At 35.0% G+C, this 26,649-nt stretch overlaps 1 protein-coding gene across 3 annotated transcripts; it reads right to left on the bottom strand.

Moving 5' to 3' along the window:
- Positions 1–2,155: 2,155 nt before the first annotated feature.
- On the bottom strand, positions 2,156–18,499 carry dUTPase (Deoxyuridine triphosphatase). 3 transcript variants are annotated; one of them, XM_069829936.1, is made up of 5 exons: positions 18,452–18,499; positions 17,836–17,966; positions 17,542–17,678; positions 14,121–14,266; positions 2,156–8,810 (listed from the first exon to the last, which is right to left on the bottom strand). In XM_069829936.1, the coding sequence occupies exons 2-5, from the start codon at positions 17,937–17,939 to the stop codon at positions 8,754–8,756; spliced, it is 444 nt and encodes a 147-aa protein (XP_069686037.1). In that variant the 5' UTR covers positions 17,940–17,966; positions 18,452–18,499; the 3' UTR covers positions 2,156–8,753. The 3 variants fall into 3 exon arrangements, with proteins under 3 accessions (XP_069686037.1, XP_069686038.1, XP_069686036.1); XM_069829937.1 differs by lacking the exon at positions 18,452–18,499 and adding an exon at positions 18,053–18,422; XM_069829935.1 differs by lacking the exon at positions 18,452–18,499 and having other exon boundaries at positions 17,836–18,420.
- Positions 18,500–26,649: the final 8,150 nt, after the last annotated feature.

The following is a 26,649-nucleotide window of genomic DNA, read 5'->3' on the forward strand; positions in this document are numbered from 1 at the left end:
CAGTGAAATACACTGTTGATTGAACTGTTTATTCCGTATTATTATTTCCTCTTGGTAATAATGTTACTCTTCAATCACAATAGTTGATAGACTTGAAATGAATTGAAAAAAAATCGTGGATCATAGACAAAGAAGTGGAGTCACCATTCCATCGATCTTAGAAGAATGTAATACATTCACTTCCATTCTGTATAGGAAAAGCTGGGTTGCTGGCCCAATGTAAACCCCCAGCCACGAGTACCACATTTTTTGCCTAATTTTATTAGTTTACCAAATGGTGAAGAAACATATAGACAGAAAATTATGAATGCAAAAACTAGGTAACTCGAAATTTACGTTTTTTAGTTATCTCTTGTTATAGGACAGCAAAAATCGCACAGAATGTAATGCAAGAACTAGGTAACTGATCGAATGATACCAGCGACATCTATTTCCCAATGTAGCAAATAGGTAAAAGAAAATGAGACATATTCCTTAGTGCAATAAATAAGTAAATAGGAAATATCTCAAAATAGGAAAAATTGAGTTACCTAGTTCTTGCATTCAGGTGACGATATTATATCAGTACATATGTAATCTAGTCCTTCCAAAGGAAAAAGAGAAGGAAAGTAATTTCCTTGTTTTCTCCTATTCTGTATAGCTTTAATGTAAGTAATTTTGTTGACGAGTGGACTCGTAACTTACATACTTCTGTTTCCTGTGCCAAACACTTAAAAGATTTTTGCAGGCTGTGCTATAATCTCTGTCCTATCTCGTCTAATTTTTCTTCTGTAAGAATTTGTATTTTACGATCATTTACTAAACCTGTTTGAATTTTTTGGCTAACCTTATTGTAGTGACATTAGGCACAGGTCTTTTTGGAAATTTGTTACAGAAGTTCTGTCGTGTTCTCGCACAAGATATTCTGTATTTTATGTACATAGTAACCATATACACATGTTCACGTAATAAAAATCGCATTGCAACACTGAACACACATACACAACACGACTAATTTTCAACTTTCACACATGATAAACTCACAACTATCACTGTATTGTGCAGTTTTCGTTAGTGAAGCAGGCGGGAAACACGCTAGCTGTGCGAGCAACGCAGCAAATGAAAAGCCCGCAGTGTAACAAAACAGTGTCACTATATTACTTCTAGTAAACACAATACTTACCATACAACAGCAGCATTTACAAATGAAAATTAAATAAGACAAATTCAAAGATTTAACACCTGCCATAAATTCTCATACTCCAAAAAAGAAAATGTTGCCAAGTAACTCAAGTACAAGGGTGCTTCAAAAAGTAAGGTAACAAGAGCTCTCATGGACAAACTTTATTTCATAGGCAGATATATTGGTACACAGTAATAGTGCATTAGTATGCATTACTTTTCAACACAGTCACCACACTTGTCCATACATTTGTTCCAATGGTAGACCAAGGCATTGATGCCAGCATAGAAAAAGAAGAAATTTGCATCAAGTCCCTGAAACTACGTCATGATGGCTTCTGTATTGGTGTTGAATCACCACCCAGGTACTTCTTCAACAGTCTCTGGGTTCCATGTCGAGGCTGTAAGGATGGTCCAGTATCTCCCATCGGAAGTGCTGTTTCACATGAGATACCTCAAGTTAACGAATTTCTGCTTTAGACACAAAAAACCCGATAACACTATGCATTTCCACGTTTCAATGCCTGCAGCAATCTTACAACCAGTACTGCAAGGGTCTGATGCAATATATGCACCATCTAAACACTGTGTGATAAAGTTGTGGTATGTTGCTGTGGTCCTGGCAGAAAATTCGAAGAGAGAAAATATATCACCCGTGAGAGCTCTTGTTACCTTAATTTTTCAATTACCCTCGTACTTTTTGATCCCATCAATTCCAATATTCAATAGACATAAGTATCGATAAAGTGTTTAGTTGCAAGAAACTCTCTTTTATTTCAAAAGCACTGTTAAAAAGTAAAATAGTTTAGAAGCAGAATAAAGTAAGAGGGAGGGGAGGAAAAGACTCCAAATGAAAAATTTGATGGATATGAAGTCTAAGACTAGAGAAGGTGACAACTACTTGTATGAAAGCAATTACAAGAGTGGCATGAGAGAAGATAGAAGTGCAGTATAGCATTAAACAGGAGTAGATGAATGATGCAGCAATGTAAAATCCAGTAAACAAACTTTATTTCAAGTAACTAAACATTTTCTCAGAACATCAATTTTAAGATTCAATGAACACTCAGTGATTATTGTTTCAAGTCATGATAAATTGTAAATTATGTAATCACAACCAGAGACAATACGTACAATTACATGCAGACCTCCTTACAGTTCTCTTACACTTCTAACCTCGTGAGTTATATCTATACATTAATTATACAAATTACCAACTTTTATGAATGCAAGGGCCATTCATACAGATCATTTAAAATTACTGACAAATGTGAAATATATTTAAAGCCTAAATTATTTCTGAGAACATGAAATAAATACAGCAAACGATGTCAGTCTGGAAAGTAACGGCCATTTAATAATATATACGTATATAAAAAATGTAACCTATTTAGGATGATGAGCTAGTCCCTTTCAATGTACTCGCCTTGGAGTCACACACTTATCCCAGTGTTCCTTCCATTCTGCGAAACAAAAGTCCTCTTTTGGGAATACATTCAGCTGTCCCATGACATTTCTAATCTCGTCTAAGTTCTGCAATTTCATCTCTTACAAAGGCAATTTTAGCCTTGGGAAAAACCTTGAAGTAGCAAGAAGCCAAATCTGGACTTCATGGGGCCTGACAGACATGGGTGATGCCATGTCTTGCAGGGGAGGGAGAGGGAGGAAGGGAACGAATTTTGCCACCAGTGGAAAAAAATAAACCATGGAATGCCCAGATCTTCTAACTCTCGCACTGTCAATCACCAATTTTCGTTGATTGCAGCCTGCATGCATTCAACATTTTCGAATATTCTGCTTGTTGAAGGCTGTTGGTCACTGTGAAAGCAACAGTCACAGTGGACAAGCTCGTCTAACAGCATCTGGCGACTGGATAGCAGCATAATAGTGACTACTGGTGCATGCGCACTATGACTCCCCTCTGGCTGCCAAGTTACATCAAGGTCATAAAACCAACTCTCGAGATATTAAAAATGACCGGAAGCTGACACGTGCTGCAAAAAATTCTTAATCATCTAACATTATTTTTAACAGCACATAAATTACATAAATTGTAAATGGCAAGAACATGGAGGTAGGGGGAAGGGGAAACAAATTCCAGATAAATTATAAAATTATATCATATGGTGCTGGACATTTCTGTAACACTTATACATTCCAAACCAATTACTTAATTCTGCATAATTACAACAATGTAATTCTGAAAACAGCAGTGAAATAATTTTTGGATATATTGAGTAATGTCCATCACAAAGATTAAGGGGTTAGGTACAGCTTATAGCAGTAAAATTGTTGGAAATATTCAACATTTTTTTCCTCCATTACTGTATCTTGTACAATAATGAAAATTGATATGTGTAAAATGCCGTCCTTCTGCTATATGAAAAAATATATATATATATTTTTACGATTTAAAAAAATTATTTATATATATTTTTTCAAAATTCAAAATGTTGGCAGTTCACTGTGCAGTGATGAAGCGTATCCCTCATAACTCATAAACTTGTTAACTTTTTCATGTTCTCTTTTTTATTTTATTGCTGTAATTCATGTTTACAATATCATGCTCTTTCAACTGCATTCCTTAATAAATAATATTTTTTTTTTAAATTTTGTCTTAGAAGAAAATACTAATATTCGACCATTTTTAAAATGAATTTTTTATCAGACAATCTACCAAGGTAGAGAAGTGATTTTGCATCATATTGTAGATAAATAAATACAAAAAATTTCATTACAGAATGTTGGATAGTTTTTGAGTTATGTGGGAAATGCTTTATCACTTTACAGTGAACTGAATTTTGAAAGAAAAAAAAAAAAAAAAAAAAAAGGTAAATATATATATATTTTTTTTTAATTGTAAAATATTTTTTTTCATATAGCAGGACAGCGTTTTATACATACTAATTTTCATTACTGTACAAGATACAGTAATGGAGGGAAAAAAATGTTGACTATTTCCAAAATTTTACTGCTGTAAGCTGTACCTAACCCCTTTAGTCAATCCTAAGATACCATCAGCACTACAGATTGTGCTCATTAAGATGTGGGATGTGTATTAAGAAAATAATTTGTGTTGTACAGAATTTAAACTTAAATAAATCCACCTTTGGAAATATACTACTTATATAAGCACTCACTAGATGTAGAAAATTTCGGTAATCACTTAAATTTGTAGCTCGACATGGTCTATTGACTACAAAGGCACTAACTATAAATATTGTCTAATAACTGATAATGTTTTAAGTCTTATAAATCCTATTTTATTAGTCATCTTGGTAGCCTAGTAATTAACTTACTAGCCACTGGATCCAAGGCTCACAGGTTCAAATTTAACCAAGGACATGCATTTTGAAGTGCAATAAAATCCAGAAAAGGCTGGGAGGCCCATTTCACAGATTTACGGCATGTAAAACAATTCTGTCCCTGATACAGGGCTCCAAGCAAAATTTGTCTGTCATTTTTCACTTACGTAAAAATTCAGAGGTAGCACAATAGGCCCATATCAATAGCCTGAAAGCATGTGAGTTTTTCGTAACATCCATTCATAATCTATTCAGCAGTATCTATTTCTACTCTCACCTCAAAATATGTGGGCCACAGGCCACAAGTCTTTGTCCCCATAACTTGAATATTCTTGAGACAGACAAGAAACTGCTCATTTAGGGTTTTATTCCCAGCACTCCTCTGTGATTTTAAATCTCATCATCGAACAAGTACTGGGTCCTCATTGTCCTGTTAGGGTCTCATTGGTCTTCTTAACCTTCTTTTGCCTCTTGGAATATATATACCGGGCTTTCATTTCAAAACTTCCCAATCTATATAACTATTTCAATTAAATGAAACTTAAACATCACGTCAATTAAGATATTGAGGAGGAAGTATAAAACAGTGTTAGTTGTATTTTAGGTTCCACTGCCACCCCTCCCTTTGAAATTTCAAATGGCAACACTATATCATACTCAGTGGTGGCTCGTGGGTATTGAATTCAGAGGGGCTGCATACAGTATAAACCATACAACTTATTTAAAGATTAGTTCCGTGCGCCTTGTCTTGTAGGTTGCAAACATTTGAATCACCTTCTTAGTAAAGTCCGATATGTCGTTTAACATAGTCTTTTCTATGGACAACATGGCTAATGCGATCAGTCTCTCTTCTCTCAGCGTATTTCTAAGATAGGATTTTACTCCTTTCAAATACGAAAAGCAACATTCTGGTTCGAAAGTTGTCATTGGTATGGTGATAGCTATGCATAGTAGTTTCACAACTTCTGAAAATGAGGCCTGCAACTTCTCAGATAGAAGAAATTGCAAGCGTTTGACTGTGTCACTGATATTTCTGAATTTTTGTCTCTGATACGAGTTCCGTTTTTAGTTTGTCTTTATCGAACATTGAAAAAAGCTTCACACATACATTCAGATCATTTTCAGGAAATGAGCTTTTGTAGCATTCAAATTTTTCTTGACACAGAGATGATCTATTAACTGCAATAGAGTGTTAGCTTGTGTGATAATGAGGTCATACACTTCCTTGGCTGCCACAATCCTTGTCTGATTCCCTTCGACCTTACGACTCTTGCTAGGGTTTTCATTTTCACAGTTCTCGCTGCTCAACTGTTCCGTATTGTCTGTATGGCATTGACAAATCTTGATATGCAGATTTGAACCTTAGAAACATCTAACTGGCGGTGTTGTAGTTGGTTGTGTAATGTATGTACATGAGACATAAAAAAAAAATAAAATAAAAAAAAACGGGCCCGAAATTGAATTCAGGATCTTCAAGAGTACGCACCAGGCCACTTGCCTATTTATTGTGATGTTGTTAGATGTTTCAGATTCCATTATGATTTCAAAACATTCTAGCAATGGCTCCTTCTTCTCATGAACAACATTTACTGTTCTTATTTTAAAATTCCATCTTGTTACCCCAACTGATGGAATTCTTTTTGAACCATGAATCATATAGACTATGTGGAGATTGAGAGACGAAAGCAGGGATACTGCTTTTCGTTTAAGCTAAATTTAATTGAAATAGTTATTTACAGTGGGCGATAAATAAGGTTGTAATTAAAATTGCTTAGGCGAACTTACTTGTGCTGAGGCTTGGCGTTATCTCGTCAAGTAAATCATGACCCCTTTTACATCATCCTTGGGTCATGAACTGTGATTGGGCAAGATAATGCCCAGTCTCCACACACGAGTTTTCACTCATGCAGTGTTAATTACAACCTTATTTATCTCCCACTATAAATTGGAAAATTTTGAAATGAAAGCCTTATATATTGATTTGCTTTGGTGATCTTCCTGTTTCCATTCTTACAATTGTTACTTCCTCTTGTGTCTGTATTCCACACTCTGATGTGCAACAGACTCTGTAATTCTTTTATCCTTGCCCCATGGTAGTCTAGCATGTTTATTTATTCAGCTGTCTTTATGTCATAATACTATAGTTTTAAAGGTAGGAATTGGAAAGTGTAGTTTTTATTTCTATCAAGAATGCCTCGAGTATATTTTCAAAGTCTACGTTTTGAGTACGAATCTGGATTATTTTCACTGACAAATTTTATTGAACGACTCACATGACTGAATATATCCCTCCTCCTTGAGTACTAAATATTCCTTCAGACTGTCAGATATTACTTTTGTATCTAGGAGACTGGAATGTCCGACAATTTGAAAAATGTTTCTTTGTTCAATTTATGCACCCTTCTAAAGAAGCATTTACTACTTTCCCCTGCTTTACTCCTCTGAAAGTTCATATTTGTTGATGTTCATTATGCAGAAATCTTCCTTCATTATTGTATTTTCCCGTCCATAAGTGATATTCGTAAACTTCAACAGAGCAGCCAGGACAAGATATAGAATTATTATTGTTATAACGTAATGTATCTACAAAATCCGAAATATCCTTCACTATTCTTAGTGCTAATACTAACACTCATTTCTGTTGTTAGATTTTGTAGCGAACCTAAACCTGCTTTACTTACACATAAGCACCTCAAACCAGGTTATCAGTGACTGCAGATATAATTTTTTTTTTTTACATCAAAAACATTTAGATGAAAATGATATTCTTTGTTCTAATTTTTTTGTTTTAAGTGACACCATCTCTTGCTTTCCAATTAATGCAGTCAGTTCATATTTTTATAGAATTCAACCTGAATCAACTTTACTGCTGCCTGTGAATTTGATATCAGACACAAGCCAAGCCACAAAATTTCACTAAATCCTGAAGTGGACGCCACAACTTATTTTCTACTAATTGTTCTTCATTCATATTGACAGCATAAGTATAAAACTGTATCACATTCCACTATTATTTTTCAGAGTGAAAATATGAAAAATATGCCATCATTAAATTTAATTATGATATGAAGCATTTCTGTTCATTCTTCAACCTGTTCTGATAATTCATATAATGGACAAAAGTGTAAAGATATAATTGAACCTGTATCAAATACATCTCAAGGGAAGTACTGGTATAATTTAAAATAGTACTTCTAAGCAATAGGAGATGCATTTAGTATAAGAGATAGACAAGGAAAAGATACAACAGAAGTCAAAAAAAGGAAATAAAATTATATGAAAGGGAGACCAGGGAAAAAGGAAGAAAAGGTTTGGTGAAAGGTGAGGAGAGAACAAAGTTTTGCATTTCTCTAAGAGATTCGATTACATTATCTATGATTAAGATCTCCAGCCCTGAACCTCAGCTTTTGAAGTTATTTTCCGTGAGCTATGCAAACCAAGTAATTAGCAAAAATCTCTTTCACCTGGGATTGAACCTATATAGTGCCACCAGAGCAAGTCGATTTCCACAGACACACTTCCTTAAAGTAAAACCCTAAATTATTATCCAGCATTGGTAAGGGTGTTAAATGAGTAGAGAACACCACAGCAATATAATTTAACATATCAGGACAATTTTTTTCTTTAACTTTCTTACACAAAGCTTCTAAAACGACTAATTCAGACTTACGCCTATTTCATTTAAATATCAGTAATTGTTATAAATATATTGACATTTACAGTTATCTTTAAAAGTAACAGTCGACAAATTGACTTCTCGCAAATTTTATAATTATCAATGTATGGTGAAAACAGAATACAGCATTCTCAATATCAGTACGCAATGTGTTGTTACATCTTTATTACAGTATGTTTATTATTTTAGAAGAGGGCATGCTACAAATGCTACAACAAAAGACATGCCAAGAACTTCTTTCAGGTACTGAAAATCTTTAACCAGAACAAAAACTGAACATTTTAATATTTGGCTGAAATTTGTGAGGGCACCAAAATATCTAAATGAGGGCATAAGACTGATTAGTCTGGAAACAGTCTCATAACAATCGTTAATCACAGGAATGCAACATACTCTACAAATGAATTCTGTAACACAAAATAGGACAAATATTACTTCTGTGCTTAATAGCCACATCACTTATTTGAAGGTAACACTATTTGGTATTTCTGTCACAGGCTCTGTGCTACCTTGGTATGACAATATGGATGTGCCAGTCCTCCAAATGTAGAGATCACCACTACAAAATCATCATAATACTGTCAAACTTCACGAACTCCAGAAACATGACTTTAATTGGCTCCTGTTGAACCAAATCCATTCTGTCCTCTTTCGGTTTCTTCCAGTTCCTTGAAAGACATACAAAATTCTGAATTACAATACTAATAAATGCAAATGTTAACACATTAATGCTAAGATATTTACAATTAAATCTGCACATGTTCAACTTACTAAGTATTCAGGTTACAAAGTATTTTTTTCAGTAGAGTTTGTCATAAATACAAATATAATCAGTGTGATGCTTCTTTTTAATTTAGTGTTAACTCTTAGACCTATTAGTGCTTTCTGGTTGTGCTGATGGCATTATATGAGAAAATTTGTGTTAGGTTTCTGTCTAGCAACAGCCGAGCCCGGAACTTCCAAACCTGGAAGCCAGCATTTTGAGCACCAGATCACGGAGGCACTCTTTATTTATTTATTTTTTGAGAGCCAATTTCGTCATGTAATAAAAGGTTTTGAAACAAGCTTTCTGAAATCAATTTATAATCCTATTATAAAAATTGACTGATATGCATGATTTTAAAGTGATATTGTGAAAGTTATTTCTAGTTTCAGATTTCATGAAGTTGAAAATACAATCCACCCTACTCTCTCCATTACACTCCATGCTCACTACCAAATAAACACATCTTGAGAGAGTAAGTTCTACAATTCCATTGAGATGTCCAGTGCTTTTCTCCTGGAAAAAAAGGTGGTGGAACTCTGTATAGAATATTTTATAGCGGACATGGAGATTACTGTCCAGTGCATGGGAATTTTGTCGTTTTGAACCTTCTTTTCATCCAACTAAGACTTTCAAGTCTAAGCGGAATTAAAAGAAAAATTGTGTTAAAAACATAGTTATTCACACATTTTTCGGTTCTATGATGAGAAATGCAACAAAAAGGTGCCAGAATGCCAGAAAAAAAAAGCACTGGACATGTCTATCATTTCAGCACCATAGATTTGTTGAAAAAGTCAAATAAGAAGCACGAAATCTTAATTGAAATCCTTCATAAACTTGGGATACCACCTCCTTGAATTCTGTGAAATCTCTGAAATGTTAACATTCCTTTTTATGTTTAACTAGCTGAGAAGTGAAACTGAATATATGAAATATGAACTACATGTCTTGCAGCTCACTTTGAAATTTTTTTTTTCCTTCGGGAATCCCTTTAAGATATGTAAAACTTTTTCTTAGAAAAAATGCTGCAGACATTTCCCTGCACTCATTCAACAGATTTAAGAAAGCAAAGAAATATTTTAATACTCCACATTAATTTTGTCCATTAACGAAATAAATTATGACTTTCAGCTCTAAATAATGACAACTTTCTATAACAGTCCGCAAGTATGGCTACTCATAAGAAATGAGATGTCAGGGATGGCCAACCTTTTTGAATGTGAAGATTACTTTTCATTTAAGAAATTACTGGACATCTATCAATAAACTAATGATATCGATATAAAATTGACATGACTTATTTAATAATAATAATAATAATTTATTTAATCTGACAGGATTAAGGCCATAAGGCCTTCTCTTCCATTCTACCAGATAGCACATATAAATACAAAAAAGAAATACAAACACTGATGAAAAGGATACAAAGTAAGTTAAAGCCCTATAGAAGGTCAACAGAGTCAAAAGTACATTATAGTGCTCTCATCGAGCTAATACAACAAAAAGAAAGAAAACAGAGATAGCAATGATGATATTGATAACTGACAATAATAATAATAATAATAATAATAATAATAATAATAATAATAATAATAATAGTAGTAGTAGTAGTAGTAGTAGTAATAATAATAATAATAAATTACATTACATATTAATTTTCAATTTTACAACAGCATAGTTATCATATTTACTATATGTCATGGGTTAAGGTGAAGTTGCGCAACCTGACATGTGTTCAACAAGCAATTCCACGAACTAGAATGTGATTTTTTAATTTAAATTTGAATTTTGATATTGTCCGACAGTCTCTGACGTGGTCAGGGAGAGAATTCCAGAGGCGTGGAATAGATATGCTGAAAGATGATGAGTAGAAGGATGTTCTGTTATTCTTAAAAAAAAAAAAAAATCTTTTTTATTTTCTAAGAAATATTCACGAGTAATGAGGCAGTAGTCCATCGAAAAGACATGCCTATTGTGGTCGCAGAGAAGAAGCAACCTTTGACAGCTCAGTAACGAATATTTTTAACTCTCTTCCATCCCATCCACTCCCTAAATTCCTCAGCCAACAGGAACTGGATATACCACACATGAAGACTTATCAGCCTGCCAGTTCACTGCCTGTCCTCCAGCTGGTCAGTCATTGGGGTGAGGGAAGGGGGAATGCTGTTTAGTTGCAACATTGTGCTTCAGCTCTGTACATTCAATGGGCTTCACTAGAAACAGAAGTTTTATCTTTCTCTGAGACCACAGTTTATTTATTGTTTACTGTATTTTTTTAGAGAAATATTTCACTTGTCAGACACAACACTACAGTCCAATCAAAAAAGACACTAAGTTTTTGGTTCTATATTGAGTTTTTATTACATTCATCACTGACTCATATAAGTCTGTAGATACGAAAAATGCCAGCTCTCGAACATCTAGATAAGATTCTGTTGTTGTTTTCTAATGCCAGGCATTTGACAACAGTCATTTAACCTCTTGCACTCCAATATTTTTCAAAGATATTGTCATGGTTAGCCACAGATGCACAGATTTTGAGATGTTCTGAATCCATTTCTTGATTTGAGTTGCACAATGGGCAGTTAGGAGATTGATATATTCCAATTCTATGCAGATGCTTGGCCAAACAATCATGGCCTGTTGCCAATCTAATTGCAGCTACAGACGATTTGCATGGTAAATCGGGAATCAACTGTAGTTTATGATGCAGTGTTTTCCATTTTTTTCCCTTGAGATTGTGTTATCAAATTTTGTTTGTTGAAGTCTAAGTATGTAGATTTAATAAATCTTTTCACAGAGTAATACGTAGATTTAGTAACAGGTCTGTAAGTAGCAGTGCTGCCCTTCTTTGCTAAAGCATCTGCATTCTCGTTTCCCAGGATTCCACAATGGGATGGTATCCATTGGAATACAATTCTTTTATTGAGTGTTATTAGTTGAGAGAGCATTTTATTTATTTCTGCTATTTGAGATGAAGGTGTGTGTCTAAAGACTATTGATAGAATAGCTGCTTTGGAGTCTGACAATATAACTGCATTTTTAAATTTATTGATGTGGCAGAGAAGATTCCTGAGACTTTCACTTATTGCAATGATTTCTCCATCAAAACTTGTTCCATATCTAAGAGATCTATAAAGTGAGAAGAGACAGCACGTAACACCTGCACCTTGTTCCCTGGAGGTATAAATGAAGCCAATTTTGTGGAGGGTAAGATTCTTCAGACAATAATTTCCAGACGTCAGGTGCACTGCTATCAATATCTCTTGTTTCTAACTCACCATATCGTTTTCTGGATTTTAAAAACTATCCAATTTCTGGGGGGAGGGAGGGGGAAGCTCCCAAATCTACTTAAAAATACAGTACAACTGAGCCACTGTATAGATATGCAAAATATTTCTCCATGGTCAGCTTCACATTCTTCGAGCAAAGCTCGAAACTGTCTTTTTGTACACTCCTAGCACAAATCGAGTTGACAATGGTGGATGATGGGGACAAGAGGCTGAAAAAAGGGACAATCCTATTAAAAATGGGACATCTAGTCACCCTACTGTAGATACAACACTTTCAAAATTAATTTGTTACATCAAAGCACACAAGACATAAGCCACTGTACAGCCTATTTAACTATATAGAAAAAGAAAGTTTCCTCACATTCTACTCGGATGTCCTGAATTAAAGCCATGTATAATACAATGGCGAAGCTTCAGGGTAGGCAGGGTAAGCTGAGCTTCCCCAAACATTTTCAAAGAAGGGACAAGATCAATTTAGAATTTAGTTAATTAAAAACAGGAGTGTTTCTGTGTTTCGTTTACCTTTTAGCAACGTAAAGCACAGCCTAAATCACCATGCCTTCAGCCCAGCTTACCCAAAATTTTTGTCACGCTTCGCTACTGGGTATAAATACTATTATAACTGCACTTTGGTTCATGACATTTGAAAGGAATTTAGCCAATCAATTTAAATAAATTCATGCTTGTCTCTAGAATGTCTGTTTAATCTCTGTAGACAAGATTATTAATGGGTAAAATAATGGCCATAAGTGCTCATTTATTTTAGGTTAACTTATAGAAGAACACCATAAGGTACGGTCACACATCGCTACTTTTGCAGCGCTGCAGTACAAAACACTGCGCAACTCTCGTACTGCGACATGTGAACAACGGTGCAACCCAAAAAGTAGTGGCTGCCGAACCTGCTGCTCACTACTTTTCCATGCTGCGCGCAGCTTAAAAGTAGCGACGTGTGAACAGGGTTCTCAGGGTTGCAGCCGCAGCATTTTTGATATCGGTTTTGTTGAAACTTTTGCTGCGGTTGCGACCAGTGTTGCCACCCAAATGTGCCAATGATACTTTTATTGTTTGGATGTATTTTAATGTTAGATGTGATGAAAATAAATTATTTATAAAAGTTATTAAATGCACAATACAGTCCGAGCATATTTGCTGACGATATAATTCACTTTTTTTTATTTTCTGTAGCGTAGTTTCAAACAGGAGGGTTGCCAACATTGATTACGTGAATATGCTGTTTATCATTTAAGTATATAGGCGTTTTTAAAAGCTTTATAGTAAAAATAATGACAATTTCTGAATACTAGTTAGGACAGAAAAGCAAATAATAGAGAAGTAAGCTTTCGCATGAGTTTATTAATAATGCGAACATAACCACAAAATGTATATTGAGAAGTCAACACAGAGATGGAAACCTGCAGCATGACTGCGGCTGCAAAAGTAGTGCCTTGTATGTGAACAGACTCGCAACCTCCAGTTGCAACTTTTGCAGCACGAAAAGTAGCGTGCAGCGCGCTACTTTTGGCTTACGTGTGAACACGACACGCAACTTTTGCAGCTGCAGTACAAAAGTTGCGCAGCAAAAGTAGCGACATGTGACTGTACCTATAGTTTACAGACACCGTGAGAAACTGTCTTGTGGGCATCCTGAAATATAAACTAGTTCTTTACTAATAATTATTAAAACTCGAAGTGCATTTACAGTAGAGAAGAGCATTCTTGGCCAGTAGAACAAGTTATGTAGTAGCTTCAGCAAGTCAACAAGAATAATCTTGTTGTGCATGATCAAAAACTAAAGCCTTGCAACAAAAAGTGAACCTGTCACACAACTCTTCTATAAATCGCATATTTGTTATAGATTCACTTTCATAAAGAATAAAACCACGGCAAAAAGGGCTCGACACTACTGTAATTGTGTGTACCTCAACTTCTTTAAGGTCTGGATAAAATATCTTCTGGCAGATAAGTTGTGCTACGCGATCTCCACGAGAAATTTTAAATGGCTGGTCAGAATGATTGAAGAGCACAACACCAACATTTCCACGATAATCTTCATCCACTACACCAGCTGCAATAAATTAATATTGTAAATTAAACATTTTGTACGATTAAAAGACATATAAGGTATATATATATGATGGAAGTAAAATACATTATGTAACTTTTCGGTCTGCAAAGGAATTTTACAATGTTACATTTGTTTGGATCAAATTTCTGCACATTTAAAGGACAAAATTGAAATTCTTTTAATCATTTATCATCATAATACGCTGCTCATAAATTGACCGTGCTTACTGGGAATTTATTCAATAGTTTTCTCAAAACACGATATCTCGAAAGGAAGCAAAAAAACGAGCAAAATTATATTAAATTTTTTGTTTGAAATAGCTCAAAGAATAAACTCCCTGAAATTAATGACATTACTTATGGTTCACCCTGTATATGTATGTGTGTGTGTGTGACACACATAAAAACTCTTTAATATAAACTAAAATACATTAGGAATCTGACTTACAGCCATTCTTTTTAACAAACACATCATGTTAAAAAAATTGAAGTATTTACCCTGGTGTAGTAAAATGTCCGAATATATCATAGCTTAATGCGTTCACAGAATATTTGTGAAGAATTAATTTTCATATTAAGCAAGTCTTATGTGGTAACTGTGACATACGTTACAGAAAATGAAATTATTATTTTTCTTAATAAGAATAAACAATCATGGAACTTTAAAATGAAAATTTTCTTAAGAGAAATAATGATGAAAGTTAACACGAGTCTAGGAAAGAGAGCAAGGTGACAAGGTGAGAAGAAGAAGAAGAAGAAGAAGAAGAAGAAAAAAAAAACCTTTTTGCATTTTTAAAAATTAACTTCTAAAAGTATGTGCAGGTCACATCCGTTACAAAAGAATGACTGTTTAGGCATATGAATATCGAAAACTTTCCCAAAGTTTCAAAATTTATCAATTATGGTAAGATATCTACAGTAACTTTAACTTGCAAAATTTCTGAAGATGGGTTGTATGCTGAGACTAAGAGAAAGGCAGAAAATAGGGAAGATTGGATAACGCTGGGTTTGCAATGAAACTATTGGCAGAAAACTATGAATGAACGAATTTCTAAAGGTGAAAATTTAATAGGGGTAAACTCTATCTATGGGTTGAGGGAAAATCCCGGAAAAAACCTCAACCAGGTAAAATTGAAATGTGTTGTGGCTGTGATAAAAGTGTTGAAAATTGATTTATAGCGGCACATTGGCTGTGATAAAAGTGTGCAATATTCATTCAGTGACTAGTAAATAACTTACTCTACCTTGTCCCAATTGACTACAAGCATTAAACAACTAAACAAACTGATTTTAAATATTAAATCCATTGGGTATATCATTGTTAATATCATGGCGGGGATAATCTGAAAGAACAGATCGTAGAAGCTCTGCCCACTATCCCCTCCACTAAGTAGGGAATGACACCTAGCGGAGAAAAGTGTAACAAGAAAATGCCATCTAGGATGCAAAAGTAGAATTTCGTTCTGTCTCTCTCTCGAATCACTATTTCTCTTCTTCTTTTTCTTATTTCTTTGCTTACGGTGGGAAGCGATCCGTCCAAGTTGCCTACCGACCACATGTTATTGATAACGAGTAATGCTTTAGACCACACAGCTACCACAAGACATGCTGAAAATAGGGAAAATGAATCTACTTATGTTCAATGGGCAGATAACGTCTGTAAGTGAGGAAGCAAGGAAGGCGAGTTTGAGTCTCAAAGTATTACTTTCAGAAGTGTGTGTTGTATTGTGCTAAGTACGGTCATTTTAAATTTGTTATCAGTGTAACTATTACCACGTGAGGGCTGTCGAATGCATACTAACTTTTGCAGAAGTGAACTAGTTAATACATGGAATTTTTACCACTCGAGTGTCGATTGCACATTTAATTTTGGCAGAATTGAGCTAGTTAATAAGCGTAATTTAGATTTGTCGTGTGTTGTGTTATGCTACATATATGAGTGTTGTTAAAAAATGTTATGTTTTATTTAACGACGCTCGCAACTGCAGAGGTTATATCAGCGTCGCAGGATATGTGCCGGAATTTTGTCCCGCAGGAGTTCTTTTACATGCCAGTAAATCTACTGACATGAGCCTGTCGTATTTAAGCACACTTAAATGCCATCGACCTGGCCTGGGATCGAACCCGCAACCTTGGGCATAGAAGGCCAGCACTATACCAACTTGCCAACCGGGTTATGAGTATCAAATACACATTTCATTATGTGTTGGCTTGGAAGTGAGCCACTAGGGCAGGGAGTAGACAGAAAGAGCAGCTGCTGTGTAGCGAGCGTGCATTGAGATAATTTCCCCTACTGGCGATCTATTCTTTCAGATTTAGCCACAGAATGTATCTGTAAATTATTACTTCAAAAATTAATAACAAACATAGTCTAACTTAAAAAAATAATTCACTGATTTTTATTATAAAAACAATTTGATTTGGTGAAACTAGCGGTCAGTTAATTCCGGGATATTTTGTGGAGATGCAGTTGATGATATAAGAAAGGCATAATTAAAGCCTAAACTAACCAAACCTAACGTGTCACAGATTCGTATGTGCAACAGGCATAAGCGGAGTATGAAACAAACTACCTTAGCGCTAGTTTAGCCTTTGATTTAAACCATTCCACACTGACAGTGAGCCAGGATGTGTACTTAAATCGTTTTGCCAAGATTATCGAGAGAAAATAATGCATTTTTATTACTTTGGTCCACAGTAAAATACTAATTTTGTTGCACTTATATCGTATTCTTGGTACAAAGAAAATACTTGTCTTTTATGAAAATAGCCTACTACCGTGATTCACTGAAAGATGGGACTAAAGCTTCTATGTTACACGTGCCAGTAGGGTCTGCAGGTCATATAAAACTACGATGCTTCCAAAAATAAACGAGTCTTCTATCTAGCAAGGCTACGCACCGCACGGGACTGACGTCTGATGACTATACAAATATACATGAAGTACCTAGAGAAATAAATAGCCTAGGCCCTAACAGTTTTCGTAAGATCGAAAACCAGTGACAGGTTAGATTTGGTTATTCAGGCTCATAGTATATACGCTTTCTGATAAATAGGTATAAAAAGAGATTTACCCTGGACAGGAGGAGGGTAGGTAGCCTATACCGAAAGGAGTGCTTTCCCGCGTGCTGCAACATACTGTAATGGTAATGCCTTTGTGTTACGTTATGATTTCGTGCGAAAATCATAAAGGAAACAATATTAATATGGCTCATACTTACTTCCGGATCCTTTACTTTTGTTATACATATTTATTTCACATTTAAACTTACGTACCTCCTACATCGATATGGTGCTTCAATGCTAAACCAGACCGCGGTGCAACTCGACCATAGCAGCCAGCAGGTAACTGTATTTGTAAATCTGTCTTTATTAACTCTTTGCCCCTTGCTGGAACAACTGCATCATATGCACTAAAAAGAAATATAGGCAAATAAGTTCCTACAGACAAATAACAGTTTACCAACTACACTAATCCTGTAAGTTACAAACCACCCAATAGGTTATGTCGATTAATGTACAAATTAAATCAAGATTTGAAGTCCTATTTTGCTTTATAATAATTATTACCTTCTGAGATCGAATCCAGCAGCTTTTGCAGAGCCCTTAACGGGTGGAAATGCTTTTTCAGTCAGCTTCACAAATCGAAGGACCGTGTAAATTTCAGATGGCATTCTAATTTAAGTTAGGAACTTTACACACTGAAACACCGTAATATACAACTTCAATCTCTCAGAATGAGAATAAGTATTACTTCTTCAAACAATAATTTTTTAGCTTCCAGCACCTTTTATTTTCCTGGACACAAGAGAACTGTTTTGTCTGTTACCGACAGCAACTGCAGAAATGTACACAATGTGACCGTTAAAAATACCGCAAACTTTTCCCGTATACATCACTAATCTGTTATTGGTTAATCAGTGTACAACTTCACAGCCATTGGCTCCTTAGCAAAACGCCAACCCCTAATTTTTAGCACAACCAACCCCAAACATTGCCGCCACCAATCTCCCTATTTACTTACAGGCTGCACGGTACAGCATGGTTCTCACATAAATTCCCGCGTTCATGTAACGTTCGCGGTTCTTTAAACTGCCCTAAATTTGAATTAATATTGCCAAGAAACAAAAATCAGAGTCATATTATATCAGAAATTTGTAAACAACACAAGAAACTGTCAACATACCGTGTTTATCATTACACTATTTGTAACCAGACATGTTCGTATCGCCGCGTTCACCATGTTTTTTGAGATGTGACGTCACTAGGTAGACAACTCTCGCGGGAGATGTGAGCTCTTCACGTTTTTAGAACTTTTGAATGTGTCAAATTCAGGATTCTTTCACCTTTCGATCCTTTAAACCAACGAAACGGGATATTTTTATATTTTCCTGTACGAAAAAAGGGACAAAACGGGACGTCAAAATGTACACATTTTAAAATAAACTGTTTCCTATAATACATATTTATGTTTAAAAATAAATGAGTACATTTATACTGTGTAAACAACTCTCATACCGTAATAAAGTGATGCGCGCTGCACTCCAACCTAAGACACTCCTTTATAGAATTAGAACAGCATTCAGTGATATTTTGCCGATGAATGTATCTTCTGTAACATGTTCTTTTTATTACACAGCATATTGTAGAAGTTAACATAAATGTGATTAAAGTTAATTTTATTAATCAACATACTGTAGTCAGGTTTGGGAAGTTATGCGTAAAAATTAATTTCTACACGACGCGTAAAACACGCGTAATTTTTCATAAACGTAAAAAATGTAATAAATTCAAACCTTGCTACCTGCAATACATTATATTATATAGACAGCGTTAAATTCTTACTCGAGTTTCCATGCTACCAGCGTGCATTGCTTGCAGTAATTCATTCGAGATCTTCATTTCTCTGAAGACTGAAACCCTTGCCCACGTCCAAGATCAGTGTAACAGACGTTTACTCCTCCGAAATGCCAGACACCATCATGTTCGATCTTTAATTGCAACTGCTTTAAGAAAAAAGTCTTGGATAGTAGAAGAGGAAGTTTTTTGCCTTGCTACTAATGGCTCCTCTAGACGTATTGACATCATAGCATATTCCCAGACTACCAAGAAAGGATATATAATTGATCCTACCATAAGGATTGAAACGGGGAGTAGCCAGCTGGAGGATGTCAATAAAGAAAAGATCAACATTTATCTGCCAACAGTTGATTACTTCAAAGCAAAATACCAGCTTGAAGACATTGATGCGATTGGTCTTCTTATTGGAGCTCGTGGTGTGATTCCCAAGTTCTTTGAAAGCTTCAGAAAGACTTTTTAACTACCACAGACACTTAGTGCTGACATCATAACTTCAGTTTTGAAACGCTCTTGCCAAATTCTGAGTCATCATATTCACTGTTTAATTTTTTTATTCACTTTATATTCATATATGTTTATTTCAATTTTCTTTCTACAAAATTTATGTAAACATTTAATATTGTAAAATTCATGTAGGAGAGTATACTGAGTCCTTCTGGGCTACCTCCATTGGGAGGCAGTTATTATCTTATCTTATCATAGTATTAGACTGTGATTTCTCCTATCCTTTGAAATGAAATGCCAACACTACACATGTTTCTGCATGTTGCTTAGCTACTCGTCGTGCCAATACAGATCTCAGAGTTTACTAGTCATTAAAGGCTGCCTACGGTTTTCTTATTTGATTATTTAATGATGCTGTATCAACTACTGCGTTAGAGTAGATGGAATTTGAGAGAGAGAGAGAGAGAGAGAGAGAGAGATGGTATTTGGCGAGATGAGGCCGAGAATTCGCCATAGATTACCTTACATTCACTTTCGGTTTGGGAAAGCATCGTAAAAAACCCAACCAGGCAATCAGCTAAAGCGGAAGTCAAACCAAGGCCAGAGCACAACTCTGGATCAGCAAATGCGCTGCCGTCTGAGCTATACCACTGGCTGCTGACGGTTTTCATCATGTGCATTTTGTTATTATGTTTCCCACTGATATAGTCTAGTATATACAGTCACGAAGCTCAATACGTAGTAAAAATGCATCCATAGATAGTTGCTAACCACTAGGATCACTAATATCGCCTCATTACAGACAATGCAAAATACTACCGACACAGTCTATTGTTCCTAGCACCCTCACAACTCAAGCTTCGTGACTGTATATACTAGACTGTGCTGATATCTTTTGTCTTCAAATTTTTTCCTGAACTCCTTACACACAGTTGGCCAAAGAAACGAAAGATTTTAATTTTGTTGTTGGTACTACATGGATTATTTTAGTATTCTTAGATTCATTACGATTGTTTGGCCTGATTGTTACAATTTATTAAACATGAAGCATTGGACTGGTGAGCAACGAGAATTTGCTGTAAAACCTTATCATCTAAATGGTCAATGCGCAGAAGCTGCTCATAGGGAGTTTTGCCGCCACTTCCAACTCTGTCATCATGATCCTGTGTCCTCTTCACATCTGATTAAAACCTGGGTTCGCAATTTAGAAGAAACAGGCTCAACACCAGGGTTGGCTGGTTTAAATCAAATGATTTAAAAAAAAAATAAAATAAAAAAAAACTGCTCTTTTTACTGATTTCTTATTCTTGCTCTTTTTACCACTTTCCAATTCAATTATTGGAACAACAATGATTGTTTAAATTTAAACATTTTAATAGTTTATCGAGTGGCACTTTTCGGTTGTTAGATTAATATCCAGCCAGTGTCATATTACTTCACATCCTTGTTGCTCGTGTCATATTTGGCAGAATTTCCATGTAGAAAGGGAAGGCGTGTCAAGTGCAAGAAATGTGGACATGAAGTTGAAGGTGAAGTTACAAGAATGAAGAAGCAACAATTGTTGGATTATACATCTTGATTACACAAATTTTAACACTATATCACTTAGGAATACAATATTTGGTGATTACTTTCATGTGTTTATACTGAACTAAGTTTATAAATACCTAGTTGATTAGTTTCGGCTTGGAAGCCATCTTCAGAACTCAATTAATATTTGAGGAGAAAAATTCGCTCTGGTGCCGGGGATCAAACCCGGATCCTTGGTTCTACGTACCAAGAGCTCTGGCCGCTGAGCTATTCCGAATTCAATCCACAGCACAAGATCGAATTCTCCTCCTACAGTGTTTCCCTTTTGTGGCCTGACTCCAAGTTGGGCATATACGTTGACGTTTATATTTCAAGTCAACTGCCATTATACAAGGAGTGCACTCAGCTGAGTGACTAATGGCCGGGATACCGCAGTATATACCCAACTTGGAGACAGGTCACAAAAAGGAAACACTGTAGGAGGAGAATTCGATCCGGTGCTGTGGACTGAATTCAGCATAGCTCAGTTTCAGAGCACTTGGTACGTAGAACCAAGGGCCCAGGTTCGATCCCCTGTGCTGGAGCGAATTTTTCTCCTCAAATACCGTCACTATAACAGATATTATTCTGTTGGACAAATAACATCTTTAGTAAATTCGTCTAGCTATCAGTGCATGATTCTGTACAGATTGCTGTGCACTTTACTGCGGTATCCCGGCCATTATTCACTCAGCTGGGTACACTCTTTGTATAATGGCAGTTGACTTGAAATATAAACGTCAACGTATATGCCCAACTTGAAGTCAGGCCACAAAAGGGAAACACTGTAGTAGGAGAATTCGATCCGGTGCTGTGGATTGAATTTGGCGTAGCTCAGTGGTCAGAGCTCTTGGTACGTAGAACCAAGGACCCGGGTTCGATCCCCGGCGTCGGAGCGAATTTTTCTCCTCAAATATTATCACTATAAGAGATATTATTCAGTTGGACAAATAATATCTTTAGTAAATTCAGAACTCAAGATGAAGATGGCTCCCAAGCAGAAATTAGTCAATTAAATATTTATAAATTTAGTTCAATATTAACACGTGAAAGTAATCACGATATATATTGTATTCCTAATTGTTGGAATAGGAACAGCAGAAGAAAATGTTCTTCCCAATTTAAATAAAACACAAATTCATGTCATTTCGATCAGGAAATGATAATTCTTTAATACTTACATTACTAGAACTGCCCCAGGCATGTCAACGAGTGGCTTGATAGTCACAATCATCCAACAAGGTCATGCTGCCAGTGTTTTTGGATTGTAAGGCTATAACATTGACAGATTACTTACGAAAAGGGTCTAAAATTACAGGAGCATACTACAGAAACTTAGTACAAAAGCAATGGGATGCTACTAAAGAAAAGAAACATGATTTGCTATCAAAAGGTTTGTTGTTGATAGCTGACAATGCACCTGCATGCTGAGCTGCAGAAACTGTCACTTTTGTTCGCAATTGTGGACATGAATCTCTACCCCAGCCACTGTACTTACCTCACCTGGAACATTCGGACTTCTTCCGGTTTCCAAATATTAAGAAACATTTATGGGGAAGAAGATTCCCCAATGATGAGGCAGTAATTAATGAAGTTGAGACCTGGTTTGCCTCCAAATCTGCAGATTTCTACGCAGATGGTATTAAAGAACTGTTCCACAGATGTGAAAAGTGTGTAACCATAGGAGGTGGATATGTAGAGAAGGAAGAGTCAGTAGACTACATTTCAGATCCCTAGCACACCTAGATCATGGTGAGGGTAAGAACATTTTCAACACCCTTCGTACAACCAAAATGCGGCAAATTTTAGAACACAATGATGATTTGGATCTTATAACATATGGCTATTCTGGCCACATACTAAATTAGGGTTGTCAACTGTCCGGCATTTTTTCAGATTGTCAGAAAATCAGTCCTCTATGCAGGAAAAAAATTAAATTGTTTTCAGGATGCTTAATGTCCGGAATTTTGTTCCTTGCAACATTATATTCTGAAATTTCATATTGATATTTCATTATTAGAGATTCGACGTAGTTTGCAATGGCTACCAAAGACATTTTATAATTATACGATATATTTTTCGAGTTTTGATAGAGTTGAAAAAATGTTTTAATATACTGTAATACACAATTATTGTTAAATTTAACTTGTGTTCGGTGACAAGCATAAATATTAAATGTTGTATATCTGTATATATTGTATTGTTATATTACAAAACAACTATTTTAATTACTAACATATTTATTATGGGCTTATAATTTATTGTGTCAATTTCTCCGGGAATTTTGAGACAAACATAAATAACAAAAAGTATGAAGACTCATCAGTTAATACTGCTTCATCCATGACTTTAAACATGTGAGTGCATTCACATGTTCTGAATTAAGTGCCACTCTACGTTTAGTAACAATGTTTCCTGCATCACTAAACACGAAAAAACTTTTTTTCTGTCAAGCACTTCTCCACAATCGTTCAATTTAAATCCAAACGTTTCACTGAGTTTACCTCTCAAATTCTCATATGACATAATGCAGTTTACACTTTTCACAAACCACAGAAAACTGATTTTTTTTTTCTTTATCAAACTAAACATACAACTTTCATATACAAACTCAGTACAGAAATTGCAAAATTACAAGGGTCGAAACAGAAGCCTGGCCCCTAGTGTAATCGAATTATCAGATTTAAAAAAAGAAGAAGGTAGTTACCTCTCACTTGCACATGGTGTAGACATGGCTATTTTATAAGAGATGAGGGGGACGAAGAAACTAGGAAGATAAGCTGACAACAAGGTGGAAGTTTTATTGGAAAACCATAAAACTTAATAAGGATTTCATATTGTGTTTCAACTTTCAATAGAGGTAGACTAGGTCACTGTCCTCATATCTCCATCTCTTTCTGAACTGTTTGTGCACAGATATTTCCTAGAAAATAACAGTACTATTACAGAAATTGGGTGATTAATCGATTAAATACCACAACACTAGTTTGTAACTATTAAAAGGTCTTTGGATAGAACACGGAAGTGAGTTTGTGGTGCTCATTGGTGAAATGGCTTGGTAATAAATCAGCATTTCAATAACTTGAATGATTCTGATGTGCATCTCTTTAAGAAGGAAGCACTGAATGTGTATCAGAGGGTCACTGACTATTTGCAAAAATGGTTTGATTACTATTCTTCACTTCTTAAGAAAATCACTTTTCTAAGCCTTAATGATACTTTCACATTCAATATCTTTACTGAAATTGTGAATATATTGCATGTTAATATAAAATTGGACTTCGAAAATGGTGATGCATTGTACCAAGAGTATTGCCTATTGAAAAAGATTATGCTGATACTGAAAGATCTATCAACTCCTCAAGAATGCTGGGACACTGTTTTGAAGTGTGCCATTAAAGAAAATTGCAGAACACATACATGCTTTTTCAATTAGCAATGCTCATGTGAAGCGAGTTTTTTGGACATCCATCTTGTATAATTAATTGTAACAATGAAAATTATAGCATTTGTTCGATTGTTACAATCTTTTGTTTTCTTCAGTGCCTCAAACTTACAGACGAAAAACTTTGAGAGATTTATTTTCACCTGGCACCAATATTACATTTCTAATCTATTCATTAAAAAAAAATGTAATCCCTTGAAACCTCACTGTGACTTCTGGGACACAATGTATTATGTGGGGAGGGGGAACTATTCAATTTCGATTCTACCAACAGTGAAACACAAAAATTATGATTCCCAATTCTCTGTGATTAATGGTGTAAAATATGAAATTTCAAATTTTTGTGCGCTCTAGTCATTACTAAATTATAACCTATACCTGGTATTTTACTTCTGATTGAGGTTCTGGCTGATATGTACATCTATTATTAGGCGGTACATCTCACTTGATGATATGTGTCAGAGGAAGAACAATTGTTTGTATACATCTGAAGTCTCATTAGTGTTATATGTTGCTAGTCAGCGATGTATGCAATGGAGGAGGAAAGGAACGGCCACCCTACTCCATTATCTTCTGACTTAGTTACCTCATAAGTGATACCTTATTGATGTCACTTATGAGATTCAAACCTGTCTTCGGAAAGATGACTAAACAACAACCTGATATTTAAGAAGGTAGGAAGAGAAAACATGAAATATTTTTCACAAGTTCAATAAAAATGTATATTGAATAGTTGCGTTTATGTAGTCTAACAATAAAATTTATTACAAGATTAGGCAGTGACATGACCTTTTCATTTTTTAATTATTAACACGTGAAAAGTGAATCATGTAAAATTATCAAACTAATGTTATCTTTTACAAACTGATCAGAATCATAATTCATGTTGTTCTTTTGCTTAATTAATTAGGATTTAGATTAATCGAATATATTTTCCTAATTATTTAATTTTCTCAACATTCAAACAATTACACTTCTGGAAGATACTGTTTAATAAGAAACAATTAGAACCACAGGTGTCATTAAAGGTAGGTACAGATGGTATGTGTCTTATCCAATAATTTTCTGTCATGCCAGTGTATTTACATTCCAACGTGAAAAAATAATGTGGATAAATGAATACAGTATAGTAGGCCTATTTATAATAAAACGATGTATTCAATTTTTAATCATGTTCATGCCTAAGACCAATATTTTCCAAAAGCCCCCTTTTCAAATCAATCTGTAGCAGAATAGCTACTGTATGCAAATTTTTACGAATTGTGATAAGCATAATGCCCTGTAATAAGAATATATATGAAATAACTTGAATTCATAAAGCAAATGGAATGTATTTTCATACTCGTTCTTTCAACTGAGTTTGAATGTATTTGGGTATCAATAATGATCTGGTCTGATGTAATATTCGGGTGCTCAACCTATGAATTGATCAACTGAGCCCATGTCTGTGACAAACTGACAATTTGCTTCTACTTTTGAATAACCAGGAGGTAAAGTAAATTATTAGGCTATACAATTCAATTTCGATGCCAGTTTTGTCATCGAATATATCCAGAGAATGACCGTCATCTTCAGATATGCAATTAAAACAATTGTTCAAAAACGAAATTATTGTCTGCATTAAGAATGCTGGAGTTACATTGGTTCCTCGCTGTAAGATGAATTCAAATGTTCAGTTTCAAATGTGGCTATACTTCACACACACACACAGACAAAAAGAAGCCGTTATTTTTTCGTTTCAAAAACTGACAGAAGGAAGGCAATATTCATATTTCATGTTGGTCATTGAGATGTGTGGACTAGAAACTTAAATAAGGGATATCATTGCTGTGCCTCCAAAATCAGTTATGTCCATTTAAACAGATTTTTCAGAAGAAATAAACATCATTTTTTAATTACCTTGATTTTCAAAGCTATTTTCTTTACAATTTCATCATTTTTCATGTGATGACTGAAATTATACCGAAAGTAGCTTTGAAAATCAAGGAAATTAAAAGCAATTATGCTTTTTTTTCTTCCTCCTGAAAAATCTGTTTAAATGCACATAGCAGACTCTGACTCTAACA

Source organism: Periplaneta americana, chromosome 1, assembly GCF_040183065.1.
Source record: "Periplaneta americana isolate PAMFEO1 chromosome 1, P.americana_PAMFEO1_priV1, whole genome shotgun sequence".
NCBI classification, from domain to species: Eukaryota; Metazoa; Arthropoda; class Insecta; order Blattodea; family Blattidae; genus Periplaneta; species Periplaneta americana.